Source organism: Anneissia japonica, unplaced genomic scaffold (genome assembly GCF_011630105.1).
Source record: "Anneissia japonica isolate Jap-2015-1 unplaced genomic scaffold, ASM1163010v1 scaffold93_len1081246_cov171, whole genome shotgun sequence".
NCBI classification, from domain to species: Eukaryota; Metazoa; Echinodermata; class Crinoidea; order Comatulida; family Comatulidae; genus Anneissia; species Anneissia japonica.
The window spans coordinates 201,633-216,146 of NW_022726429.1; the positions used below are offsets into that span (position 1 = coordinate 201,633).

Here is a 14,514-nt window from a genome sequence, read left to right on the forward strand (position 1 = left end):
AGTGGTGTATCCTAGGGGTGGTAAAAGGGTTGCCCTTTCCGCAAAAGCTAGGCATTCTCTAACCAAGTGTGAAATCATTTTAATACCAGTAGATTAAAATGGCTCAAACTCCAGAGCTAGTGAGTAGGACAAAATCAAATCAAATATTTATTCAACAACAACAAAACAATCATTGACAAAATACAATTTACAAATATAAATGCATATATAGAAGCGAATCTGGAAAGGGGAAGTGCATACACAATATTAAACAAAAAAAATACTACAGAACTGTTAAGTGTCACTTTGGTTCATCTATTTATATAGTGGTTAATGGGATTAATATTTTGTCATTTATATATTTAATATTGAACTTCCTAACTATGATGTCATTCAATAATGTGTATCAAGTATTATTTTTTTCCTATTTTTTTTTCTAGGGTAGTGAGGGAAGTCATTTGACTTCGTTCATTTTATCCAAAGATTTTTACTTGCTTTCAGTCTACTAGGTTGGACTTAAATCTTATTATCATTTTGTAATGTTTTTTTTTTTTTTTTTTGTTCAATCTTTTTTTGTACAATCAGTTAATGTATATTTCAATTTTACTAACATTTTCTATTCATGAGAGTAACAAAGAACAGGAATTTGTATTTTTTTCCCCCTTCCTGATTAAAAATTGTTGACATACGACAAGGAAATCAGAAGGATATTGAAAAAATTGCTTGGGCAATATTTCTATAGGCAGATTCAAAGGGGTCATGCTCTCTAGAATGTGAATATAAAAACCGAAAAAATTATTTGTTCATAAATTTCATAATGTTTATACTGGGCTGCTGTAGATTATATAGTTATTTAACCAATTTTCAAAATTTAAACTATCTATTCTTGGGTTCATTTTTTTTTATACTATACAAAGTCTTTTCTTTTAAGAGGCTGTACAAGAAGCCCTGGTCCCAAAAGTGGTCTTTAATTGAAGGAAGGAAAGCCTGTATTTTTAAACTAGTCTACTAGTTTAATAACATTAATTAAAAGGAACAACCTTGCTTGAGGCTGTCGTATTAATATTGATAAAAAAGCGATTACACTTTAAACTTAAGTCAAAACACAACAACCTGTTTCAATAATTCCTATGCAAATAAAATGTGTGATGAATTTTTAATAAATGAATAATTTAATAATTTATGTTTTTAAAGCAGAGATTCTATATTTAGGAAGTGTTGAAGTGTACAATACATTATTACTCCTCAGTTCTATAATTGTTTCAGTGCAGTAACATGCAACCCAAGCAGGTATTAATTTAACTCCTTGGCAGGAAGAGTGCCTTTAGGATCAAACAAGAGTGGACAGCCGTGAAATCCCATCCTCCTAACCAGAAACCATGAGCTCCTACTGCTTTACCATTTTCCTCTAATAATTAAGGAGTAAATACATATATTAAAAGCGACAAGTTATTCTGTAATAATAATAATAATAATAATTATTATTATTATTATTATTATTATTATTATTATTATTATCATCTTCTAGATGAATGAAAATGTAATTATTTCATGTATAGCGAATAATAGCCTATTGATGGCTTTTGGAGCAAATAAATTTTGAATTGAATATTGTACCTTAATCAGTATTACATTTTGAGATTCAGCTGCATACATAGTAATAATAATGATATAACAAAATACATATGGTAGAACTACCTTGACATATCATTACACTGAACCTTTTTTTCCAATATTCATATTGCTACTTTATAGAATATTTATGTAGGTTATTAGCCTTCAGTTTTGATTTAAATGTTAATAGGTTACTTAAATAAGCAGTCCAAATATTGACAAAGTAGGAAAGGTTAAGAGTGGTATGTAACAGGAAGACAGTAAAGGCAAGAGCGGTAGGTAGCAGAAAGCGGTGGTAGTGTAACAAACAGGCCTGTGGCTCGGGCTTCTTTTTGGGGCCTACTACCCTGAGGAGGTAGAGTTTCGTAAGCATTGCATATCTCAAAGTTTTGAAATTGGGGAAAGTAAAAGTGGGAGCCTCGATGATGGAGTGGAGTACTAGCCTAGCTTGCAAAATAATGTAGCACAAGGTGATTATTAATTAGGCCTACTACTCGCATAATTTTGTAGCTTCGAACATCTCCAATGAAAGGGTGGTGACTGGTGAGGGAGACTTTTTTGTAGCAGTGGGGTATCTAGAAGTCTTGAAGTGGGGGTGCTGATGAGGAGTGGGGGAGTGCGAAGGTGAAGGGGGGGGGGTGCTAACTCGCAAAATAACAAAATAAGGTGATTTAGGTTATTTTTAACAACTTGACCATGATTTCGGTGGGAGGGCCTTTGAGGGCGTGAGTAATTTTTGGAGGGGTGTGCCCAACCCCATACATCGCCTCCCCTAGATACACCACTGCCCCCTAGATAAACCATTGTTTGTAAGGCTTTAGTGGAGTACAGGACGAAGGTTGTATTTTGTTTTTTATACGTTCCTGTTTATTAACGGCCCAGTTTGGTCAATCAAAGGACCATGATCCTGAGAAACAAAAAACTTGTCAATACCCTGCAGCCCCCTGGAGCTCCTTGCTTTACTGTTGCTAGTGACAGCTCATGGGTGTTACGTCATGCTTGACAGGAAGGCTTTAAATGCAGAGCTTGCTATCAATATTCATATCATTGACACGTTTTTTTTCCCTAAAGTTGATAGACTACAGTCGCTGAGGCTTATTGCTTCTAGTCTTACCATTTGTGATGACATTTCACAGTATTCAGGGTCAATCTAAGTTGGGCTACCACGTTATTGATTGATGGAGTGACAGAACAAACACGTTTAGCGAATGAATATATTGAGCTAAATTATTGACTTGGAGGTGATTCATAGCTGGCCGCCCACATGCACGCAAAAACGTTTTTTTTTTTAGTACAGTACAGCATAAACTTATTACTGGAGCTGCTTGATAGTAAAAATACTTGCCTTCCAATCCTAGTGTTCTGGGTTCGAGTCCTGTGAAGGACATCTTTTTCCCTCATAAACAAGAACAGCAGCACATCCTAAACCCCATGTGTAGTGCATCCTGTATGTTCTTTTGAAAGGGTTTATGAGGAGCAATCCCCAGACAACTAAGTTAAATATATGTAATGAATATAAAATCACACAATCAAAAAAATATATACTGTACTCTCTATCACCACCACCAACCCCCCCCCCCCACTAAAAAAAATCCATTAAAATTTGTTTCGAGATGAAAGTTGATAAAAAAAAATATCATTTTGTAATATTATTCTTGTTATTTCTGTTATTTTTAAGGGCTGCTGCAAGCTTCAGAGCTTTTAAGGCATTTCCCCCATTGTTTTTGTCAAAAAAATGTTTATATTAATTATGAAAATGGAAATAAATGTTCATTGAATTGAATTGAATATACGGTGATTAAAATATTTTTTTTTTGCACTAATATACAGTAGGACCTACCACCATGTAAATTGATAAATAAAATAAGGTCTAATTATTATGGGCCTAGAAGAGCTCTGGCATCAAAAGAAAACTGGGTAAATTATTGATTTTATTTTGTTTTGTAACATTTTAGATTATATTATCGCTACAAAATTTTTTAAAACATTTTAGGCGAGACTTTTTTTATACCTTACTCGCCAATAATGATAATTTTGAATAAAAACTAAAATTTAATTTTTGGCCAATAGAAATTTCAGAAAAAAATAAAAAAAAAAGTTTTTCTTTATTTTTATTTCGTCCGATGTTGCCTTGAAATCTCAAAAAATAAGATAAGTATATTTCTTCCTAAGTATATAAATTAAAAGATTTAACCATCCCATTACTACACTTTACATTAAACAATAACATTTTATTTTTATTTCCTCCTCCGTCTGGATGTTTTAGGCAAAAAAATTTGCTAAATAAGAAAACAAAATTAAATTTTTATTTTTTTTCCGCACTCCTCTGGCAATCTATAAAAAATAAGTTCGTGAAACAAAGTATAAAAAGTGTCTCGCCTAAATTGGTTGGAAAGGTTTTGTCCAAAGGAAGGCTTTAAGCCATAGTTATTCCAGACAGGCACTTATACTGATTACTGATGTAATGTAGGTTTAATACTTAGAATCTACTGTTTTTATATTGACCTGCCTGTGAGAGAATCAACAAAGTACAATCATTCTAAATTGTACTATTCGAGCACTTGTGTTATTACATTAGCGCTGGAGTGTGCTAAAGGCCGTTCATTTGAATAGTAATTGTATGCAAATTGCTTCACCCTGACAGCATTTGTGAATATGAAGGGAATGCAATTTTGATAATGGCATGCTTTTGAAATCCAGGCTGAACTAGTTGAAGGTGGGTTTGTATCAGATTGCGACATTGAACTATAACCAGACAGTGATCATCCACCAATATATAGCAAGTACATAGTACAAATTTGTATACTGTATCTTGTGCAAACCTTACATTGCAGTGTAGCTCTGTCTGTACAGAGGTCATATACCAATCTACACAAAACATGAATAGTGGCAATTGTATATGCTAGTTGCTGCCTCAAGAAATTCAAGCTTAATTCATAAGATTGCCGATTTAAATTGGATCATCCCAGTCCTTTATGATCTGGAATTTTTTTTTTTTTTTAAATTATGGCTGTGTCTGTATTATAGTAAGCCTTCATTAGGCCATGTGCAACTACTCATGATAATTGGTAACACCCCTGACAGACATTTACGCACTGAAAATGACACAACACAATCAAAAAACTTTTTTTTTAACATTCCAAATTTTTGTTAATGTATTAATAGCAAAGAAAAGGATCAATAGGATCAGATTGAAAAAAAAAAGTAATGAAGATAAAAAGGATGAAAATACTTTTAGGAGAGCAAGAAGATGCACTGACATGAATGTCATAATTTTGGAACAAATTCATTCTCAAACAAATTTAAGTTGACCAACACGTGAATATAAGTATGTACCGTATTACTTAAAGGCTGAATATGGATTATTTATCAATTATCAAGAATAGGCCTAAATGACAAGGCTTCATGTGATTAGGCCTAGTAATATTTTAACATATTAGTAATTAGAGTTTGTGTTACCAATAATTTGTGTTGTTCAAGACAATACAAAACCCTTCTTTAAGCTAGTATATTTACCCATATCTATTAACCAAGGGAGATTTAAACAGTAATAAATACCAATAAATGCCAATAAAAATGCAGCAATACAGTACAACTGAAATTATGATTTCAAAAGATGAGTAATATCTTTAATTTTTTTTATTAAATATGTATTTAATTTTGTTTGGGGCTTTGCATTTCTTATGAGTATTTTTATATTTTGGTTGTTGCATGACACAGGACAACCTATCGCATGCATTCTTGTTTTGCTTATGACAAATAGAAGCAGCTAGTAATCATGTAAAATTTAATTAATTCTGGTATATTGATGATCAGAGCAGGTGGTACATGAATTGTAAATAGCTTGTTTTACTGCATACCCATTACTGTAGTTAAAATGCATTCTTGGCAAGTCAGAGTTGAAAGTGCTGAGTGATTTGATGACTTGTTCAAATCTGTGTTGGCCCTAGAATTTACCTGACGAAGGCTGCAAGGTCCTTGACATTAGGTGCAAGTTCTCAGCAAGGGCCTAAATTCACGCCAACCCAACCAGGTTTGGACCAAATTTTGCCCAGAAATTGGCACTCCCGGATGGTAACAAAACATCAAAAATTAAAAAAATGGCCTCACTTTCTCTATTTGGAGTCACCTTTGTTTTATTTCAGATGGTAACAAATATTTGCTTTTTTTAAAGCAGTGTTCCCTGTGCCACCATTTGCACTGCTACTGGTTCAAATCTTGTGAAAATATTTAACAATAACAAAATGAAAACTGGACAATGTTTAAAGCAATAAATCCAATTTATTATATATGCAAATACTAAGCAAATAATATGCAAATACTAAGCAAATGATAGGCAAATATGCTGCTAAGTATGAATTCGGTAAGAATATTTTTAAGCACCGGTCATAAACAATGGTTACTTCAATTTTTTTTAGAGTCTGTAAAAAACAAATGAAATAGTTTCGTGTAGGAATATTAACGTGTGTGCACAGACTGATGACAAAAAAATAATTTATACTTGTTTTAAAATAACATGTAACTCACTGCATGAAAACAGGCAAACAATAATGCATATAACATTAAACTAAGTTTAGAACTAAATACAATATTAACTTTTAACACATAATCCCAACAAAACCAATATCAATGCTCTACACATAATTACTGTCAGATCCAATCTCGCAGTATATAATTCCAGATAATCATACCAGCACAATTTCTCTTTAAAATTTAACATCTTTTAATATATCCTTTTAAAACCTGTTGCTTATATGTGTTAATTAGTACAACTAAATTTTAGTTTAAATGTGAGGTTAGGTTTTGCATAATGTTGTTTTTTAGTCCCCCGCCACATTCTACAATTCCAACAATTTATTCAACACCTTCTTTCTTAGTCAAGTTTGTAACCCATGAAGAAAAAGTTGGCATTTTTTCGAGAAACAAGCGGACACTGAGGAGGCAATGGACTAAATCCCTGATACATAAACGTCTTCGTCATTGAACCTTTGGAAAAATAAAGAAAAAAGTATATAACAAATGTTATGTATTTATACATCATTTTTGTGTAAAAAAAATAAAATGGAAAATAATAATTTTTATTAGCTACTTAAACTGTTTTAGTATTTCCTTTTCTTTTTATTTTGTAGCATAACAAGGAAAGAGTGCTAACTGCTTACTTCTCTCTCCTGGCAAATGTAATAATTTGGAATGCCAAATAAATTTCATTAATAATTTTATTATCATGGGCTATATAATAATCCAAGAAAACAATATTCACCTAGAGACATACCCCCTCTCCCTTCAAAAAAAGAAAATACATACAAATGTATTCTATAGCCAAGGAAATACTATTATAATTCTAATGTAAATGATTATACTTGATCTGTTATTTATCCAGGAGTAGCCTGTCACAGAATGGCAAAGATTCCCAAGGAGCTGAGGTTAAAGGAAGTTCTACATTAATATGTTTGATTCTGTTTCCAATGATCAGGGAAAACGCATTGGTAAAGTAAAATATTTATAGTTTGAAAAAAAAAGCTTGAAAGAAAAACTTACTCCTTGTGTTCCTATCTTTCAAGAAACAAACCACCACATGACTACAGTGTAGCTCCTCCTCAGCAAAGTCAAGCAGAGAAACAAAACTAAAAAGAAAATATAAAAATTACACCATATACTATAAATAAAGTTGTCTTTTATTGAGTATGACTCATGGAAATGCAGTATAATACATATTTAAAAATCTTTTAGTTTCTTTCTTGCAGTAACTTAATGGTGATGACATGTCAAAGTATATAAACATTTATTCATTATTTAACTGTAATATATGTAGCAAAAATGGTTGTACTGTAGTATACAGTAACTGTGAGCTGTGGTACATCCAGGTGAAGTGGGGACTGGGGCACTGATTGGGCTTGATGATTAGGTGAGGGGACACAAGCTTGCAAAATACGATGATTTGAGGGGCTTTTTAACTATTTGAGCATGAAGTTTGAAGGAGAGGGAAAGGTGACTGGAGGATGCAAGTATTATTGGGAAGTGTCCACCCTCTAGACTGTAAGCACATTGCATGTACTGTATCATGTTTAAATATATAAACTGGAAATGATAGTATAGTTTAAACTACCCTCCAATTCGAGACCTTTTGGGACCTGAAAATGTGGAGTGATCTCTGGTTTTGGTCTACAATTAGAGTATTATCTTTGTGTTATAAAGAATGAAGGTTGATAATTGGTATTTTGAAATTGTGGTCTTGAATTAGACGGGTATCGGAATTAGAGGTCTCAAATTTTAAGGTGAACTGTGGTAATCTACAGGTGAATTGTGATTCAATTTTATCAAAACCTTGCATACCTGTCCCTACTTCCATCCGGCAGATCCACGATCTCCACATAGAGACAGTTGTTGCACAACACGGCATCCCACTTGACGGTCAAGTTATCCGTCAGTTTGTGCACAAACCGCAAAGATACACTATTCTCAGAGGTGCTCAACAAACCATCATCCTACAGAATATAATTATGTAAAAAGAAGTGTGTAGGGGAATATCACAACAAGATGTCTGTATATGTAGTATACATTTGGCAATCATTTATCTTGCACACTAATGACCAGACTATCAAATTTTGTTTTTTTCAAAAAAACATGTCTAAATATTTGGTCATGATGACAACACATCAGTTTTTTGTCAAAGAGAATATGACAGTCCGGAGAAAGCTTTAAACCAAATAAAAAATTTAAGTGGTAACCCAGCTAACAATTTAATGTTACAGTATAATGTTGCATTGATATGCTAAAACTTTTTTTTTTGTTTTTTTGTAAAAACAAAAATATACTGTATATTAATTTCTGTCACTGCAAGCATTGCTGTATTGTAACGTTGTGTTACACAGTAATTTCTGACAACTTATGGAAAACGTTCAGGAAAACCTTTTTGTATTTGCTGGGAAGTTTAACATTTTTGTTCAAACTCAACTAATTGTCTGTGTTATCTACCGACAAAATTAGTCACAAGTTCTGTACACTTACAGAGAAAAGGCGACTGATGAATAAACCGTCTGAGTCAGCTTCGTCTTCTGACCCTTCAAGAATGAAGGTTTCAAAACCCGAAGAGTCATCAGGAACACCACCCTGGGCGGCGGCCAAGTTTGAAGCAATGCAGTTTTCCACGTTCGCTGTCAATTTGTAAAAGAAACACCCTGTTCAATTACTATATAAAGGGCAATTAGGCCTACAAAAATTTGAAGGGCAAGCTTCCTTTTACTGTATAATATTCAATAAAATATCAATGATAATAAATGCTTAAAAAAAAATCATTGTGGCACCACTGATTATTGGGAAATGCCCTTTTTGCAATGGATTTCACTCTGACTGTATCAAAGGTCATAGCTTTATAAATGCAATGATTATTTCCATTCAGGTGTTTTGTAGAAGAAAGTGACTGTAAAAGTGCATTAATTACTGCCTATATTTATTTTATCAGAAATCAATTAAAAATTGTTTTAATTGCCATCAAAGTACATAAAAACTAAATATGAAAATTAACTAAATATACAGTATACAACTGGATTACACATCACCACCAATCTCAAAATGATGTTCAAAAATCATAAAAAATGTTTGGAAATTTGCAGCTAAAATAAGATGGGATGCCAAAAAAAATGGTTAGGGATGTTGGAGTGAGCATGTGCTACACGATTTGTACTAAAAATAATTCATTTGGAGGGAAGAGCACGAAATAATTAGATATAAGACTGCCGGATTTTCCTGGTGTTTTTCCCTCACAAAAGAGTAAAAAGGTGTGGTCCCTATAATTGTTGTTGTGGACTCCAAATTATTGTTGTTGTTGTCTGGTGCAATGGTGCGTATCTGAAAAATAAATTTAAAATCCCTGTGCCTAATTTGGCAATATTTTGTCAAATATTATCAGTATATAATAGCCTCTATGCGGATGCGGCTCCCCCACCATACCAGACCAGGCGTAGTCAGTATGTAACTCAGTTAATATGCAGCAGCTAAGTATGGATATAGATTACGTAAGGCCGACAAATACCTAGACCGAACTTAGCACAGTACTTACAAATTGGTTTCCATCTTCTTATTTGAGGTCGTTCCAGACAAAGGTCGGTTACCTTGCGACGTTTCTTCTTCATTGTGTATAAAATTCTGGTCAAAAGACGTGGTTTTATTAGTTGATATAACCATTTAGATACTTTTAGAACAACCTACAAATTCAAGTCTTCTATAAAATATAAAATATAGCTGGTAAAATGTGAACTTTGTCTTCAATACTCCTGCCTAACAAAACTCGTCGATGCAAAACTCAATTCTCAAATGACGCAATTAACATATCGAATCGATTGTGACTATAAACCACATCGACCTTCCAGCCCAACACACGCCCTCTCGTGGTAAAATTAAAATTCGATACCACAAAATATTGACTAAATAGGCCTGCAATACCATAATCTAAAAAAAAAATAAAATTAAATTAAAAAAAAGAGAGAAAACAATAAATAACCGGCCATTTTAATGACAGCCGTATCAGAAAACGAATGCTCTGACTTATTTAAATTTCGAGTGTTATAGGACTTACGATGAGGCAGGTTACTTCACAAAATGGAGATCACGTCAGAGTTCAGTCAGGGAGTTGTTATTACTAAATTAGAGATAATGATAATAAATCCTGGTTCAGTCCATCAAGGCCTAATATTTATCTTATTCCTAAAACGTCATGAACTACAAAAGCCAGATGAAGGTTGGTTTGCTAAATTTCGATTTTTGGAGGTCGTGGTGTTTTAAATTCGAAAAGAAATAATAGGGCCTATTAATGGTAATGATAAATACGTCTTGGAGTTGGGAGGTGTTGCTGGCTAGAGACTGATCCTAAACTTATCCTACATGGCTGGGGTGGGGGTGCTGAGGTTAGACATTTTTATTTTTAGCACCTCAAGATGTCCAATTTCAGACTTAAAAAACGAACCTTATTTATTAAATTTAAAGTTCGTTTCTGAACAACATCCCAAAAATTTGAGCCACAAGGAGGAGCAGACTGACCACGAGGTTTATATATAGGAGGACGACGTCATGTGAACTGCAAGAAGTAATAAAAGACACTCATTGCCGATCCGGTAAGTCATTTTAAAGGTACAATTAAATAATTAAGCAGAATTTTACACATTCGATATTAATAATAATTGGGAACTTATAATAATATAACAAAATTTGATTTATTCAGATAGCGGCTACTTAAAATCGAGCGATTTTATGTATAGGCCTATGATTTGCACCCGGGATTGGTGTCACATTGTTTGGTGAAATGAAATATAATAGAAAATACAATAAATAAGACACTTATCAATGACGAAAATAACAATAGTAAGATATCGTAATGTACAATGGCGCATAATACCCTTCATGTTTTCGATCGTTTACATATTTCATCATCCGTGTCTCTTCTTTTTCAGAATATGACGTTGGCCTATGTCGTGAGTAAGCCTATTCAGGAACTACCGTAGTGCTGGTCCCATACAAAAGAGAGTGAAAATATTACCTCAAATCGGATTCGAATTCTACGGAAGCACCTAAGTGCCATTCGACTTGACGACTTGTCAAGATAATTTATGTTGTCAAGCCGACATAATATGCATATCATGTCGACATGGCGAGATAGATTATCTTGACAAGTCGTCATAGTCAAAATTGTATGTTGTCATGGCGAGATAGATTATACTGACAAGTCGACATAATACATATTGTATGTTGTCATGGCGAGATAGATTATACTGACAAGTCGACATAATACATATTGTATGTCTATCTCGCCATGACAACATACAATTTTTATTATGTCGACTTGTCAAGATAATCTATCTCGCCATGACAACATACAATTTTTATTATGTCGACTTGTCAAGATAATCTATCTCGCCATGACAACATACAATTTTTATTATGTCGACTTGTCAAGATAATCTATCTCGCCATGACAACATACAATTTTTATTATGTCGACTTGTCAAGATAATCTATCTCGCCATGACAACATACAATTTTTATTATGTCGACTTGTCAAGATAATCTATCTCGCCATGACAACATACAATTTTTATTATGTCGACTTGTCAAGATAATCTATCTCGCCATGACAACATACAATTTTTATTATGTCGACTTGTCAAGATAATCTATCTCGCCATGACAACATACAATTTTTATTATGTCGACTTGTCAAGATAATCTATCTCGCCATGACAACATACAATTTTTATTATGTCGACTTGTCAAGATAATCTATCTCGCCATGACAACATACAATTTTTATTATGTCGACTTGTCAAGATAATCTATCTCGCCATGACAACATACAATTTTTATTATGTCGACTTGTCAAGATAATCTATCTCGCCATGACAACATACAATTTTTATTATGTCGACTTGTCAAGATAATCTATCTCGCCATGACAACATACAACTTTTATTATGTCGACTTGTCAAGATAACCTATCTCGTCATGACAACAAAACATTTTTAGTATGTCGACTTGTCAAGATAATCTATCTCGCCATGTCGACATGATATGTATATGTCGACTTGACAACATAATTATCTTGACAAGTCGTCAAGTCGAATGGCACTTAGGTGCTTCCGTAGAATTCACCATGCCCACGTAACTACATGCACAATTCATGTATCTATTTGTGTGGAAAGGATATTCGAGACTGGAAACATAGTGGAGCGCCGCGTCTGAAATCAACCTCATATATAGGCCTATTGGCATCTTTGGAATATATTTTTGTGTGTAAATTCGTGTGTTTCGTCCTGAGTCATAGACCCGATGTAAGTTTCTATTTTCCAGCTACTTTATCTCCCTCTATCAAAGGGGTTTTTTTTTTAAACAATTTTCCAGGAGCAAAAAATGTTGCCAACTTTCACCCTCGAGCCACCGCAAAGTTTTCTTCTGACGCTTCACAAGCGAACGGACATGCGCAATATGCCATCACCGTCTTGTGGATTTCGGATATCCCTTGGTTTGGTGGTGTTGTAGATGTTGGTGCACCGAAACATCGTTAGAAGGGACTGCTCAAAATCTACAAAAATACAATGTCGTCTCACCATAGGCCAAGGTAATATTTTTCGAATGCTTTCTGGTGATACTGTTAAGATATTTTATATTCACATTTTGGTTATATATTAAAGTTCTCTAATTTACAAAGTCCTAGCCAAGCTAGTGCCTAAGCTAGGCCTAGCCTGTCAGGGTTGGATGCAGGTTTGACACGCCCAAACACTGAGTTGAGGGGATTTTGCCCTAGGGCCACCTTATTAGAAAGTAAAGTAAGTAATCCTTGTGCGCAAAGTGAGTGAATGTGAACAACAAACTCAAGAATTCGCCTCACAAATAATAACTCAACTACCTTTTTTTTCTACCTAGGCCTACCTACCCCACTAGCTAGACTAAGGCCTGCTCAGCAGAGAATAGAGAGACCTAGGCCTAGGCTAGGTTAGTAGAGTAGTAGACCTAGGCCTAGGCCTACCTCTCTCTTACTAGACTAGGCCTAGCCAGCTTGCGCCAGCTATATGCTCCGCACAAAAATTAGACCTAGAAATCCGTCTGTGCATTTTTTGAAAATAAGGGCCGATTTCCTCACTTGCAGAGTTTCTGGCCCTTATGCCAAGTTAATATATGCAGGGGGTGCATATGCACCCCCCCCCCCCCAAATTACAAATGGTCCACATTTTCCAGGGTAGAAAATTCAGAACTCACTCGCACATTCCAGGAATCCATCCACCAAACCTCCTTCACCAATCAGAGCAGTTTCCAACTAGGACCGCCTTTTATTTATCATCATTTAGATAGACCTTCGCACTATTCGCCGTGGTAAATGACAGAGCAAGAATATTGTGCGATTGTCAATGAAGCTCTAGATCCTCTAGCCAAATTCCATCCACAGCAGCGTTGAAAGAATGTGATGATGACATTTTCCCTAACTGTGCCAAGATCACAAATTTTCTTCCCTCAGCCCCAACCATGGCGAGACTGAGGTAATATTTCTTCCATCTGTGAAAATCCCCCCCTGGCCCCCCCCCCCCTCTTCAAATTCCTAGATCTACCACTGAAAGCTGTTTAATACATGCATCTTCAGAAATGAATTAAATAAGACCTCAAATCAAAAATGCTTGAGCTCCGCCCCCTCTATCCCAGCAAGGTTTTCCCAAAAGGTTTTCCCCAAGGGTCCCCCCTCTCCTTGAGCAATTTTGGTCCACTTTCTACAAATTTGCACCCATCCAATAAAAATCCTGCTTACGGACCTGGGTTTGCTGAAAATTTGGCCTTTATCAAATCATTCTTAGGCCTAATATACTATATTAATCATGTGTTATGCAGTATTTACGATTCTGTACACCTATTTTCCTAGTGATTTTACGTGCAAAGTTGACCTAGTTTTTGAAGTATCATCCGCACAATTAAAATACTTTACAGTATAGTATGGTACCTACCGAATTAACACTCTGGAAAAGGTCCATTCTATAAAAAACTTGCAATATGTCAGTTATTTTAGGAAAACACTGTTAAAACCTGATTCAACTTTTGAACAATACTTTCTAATATTTTCTTACAGTGTAAAGATTGCACCAGGTGCAGTGGTATGTGTGGAAGCAGAACTAAAAGGGGATATTACAGTTGGTAAGTTGATTAAAAATGAAATAGGTATAAAATATTGATGTTTCAATATTATGGTGACCCTGACATTTCACCGACTCTAAAACAACAAGTGTATATTTCGCTGACATTTTAAAATGAGTATTTGAATTCTCTTCAGGTGCACGCACTGTTATTCACCCTAAAGCACGTATCATAGCAGAAGGGGGGCCAATCATTATCGGAGAAAGCAATCTTATAGAGGAACAAGTTGTTATCATTAATAAGTAAGTATACCTA

The 14,514-nt window shown here is 34.4% G+C and overlaps 2 protein-coding genes across 2 annotated transcripts in view; one reads left to right on the top strand and one right to left on the bottom strand.

The window, feature by feature from the left end:
* Window positions 1-5,854: 5,854 nt before the first annotated feature.
* LOC117113189 (ornithine decarboxylase antizyme 1-like) lies at window positions 5,855-9,924 on the bottom strand. The gene is made up of 5 exons (XM_033256477.1): window positions 9,653-9,924; window positions 8,602-8,747; window positions 7,927-8,078; window positions 7,132-7,217; window positions 5,855-6,579 (listed from the first exon to the last, which is right to left on the bottom strand). Exons 1-5 carry the CDS (start codon window positions 9,723-9,725, stop codon window positions 6,467-6,469), a joined length of 570 nt encoding a protein of 189 aa, XP_033112368.1. The 5' UTR covers window positions 9,726-9,924; the 3' UTR covers window positions 5,855-6,466.
* A 2,418-nt stretch (window positions 9,925-12,342) lies between these two features.
* The window catches only part of LOC117113182 (dynactin subunit 6-like), a 21,904-nt gene continuing 19,732 nt past the window's right edge, over window positions 12,343-14,514 (top strand). Inside the window, exons 1-3 of the mRNA XM_033256463.1 lie at window positions 12,343-12,700; window positions 14,195-14,259; window positions 14,396-14,501. Of these exons, the coding sequence (XP_033112354.1) occupies window positions 12,678-12,700; window positions 14,195-14,259; window positions 14,396-14,501 (194 nt within the window). The 5' untranslated portion in view covers window positions 12,343-12,677. The remainder of the gene's footprint in view (window positions 12,701-14,194; window positions 14,260-14,395; window positions 14,502-14,514) is intronic.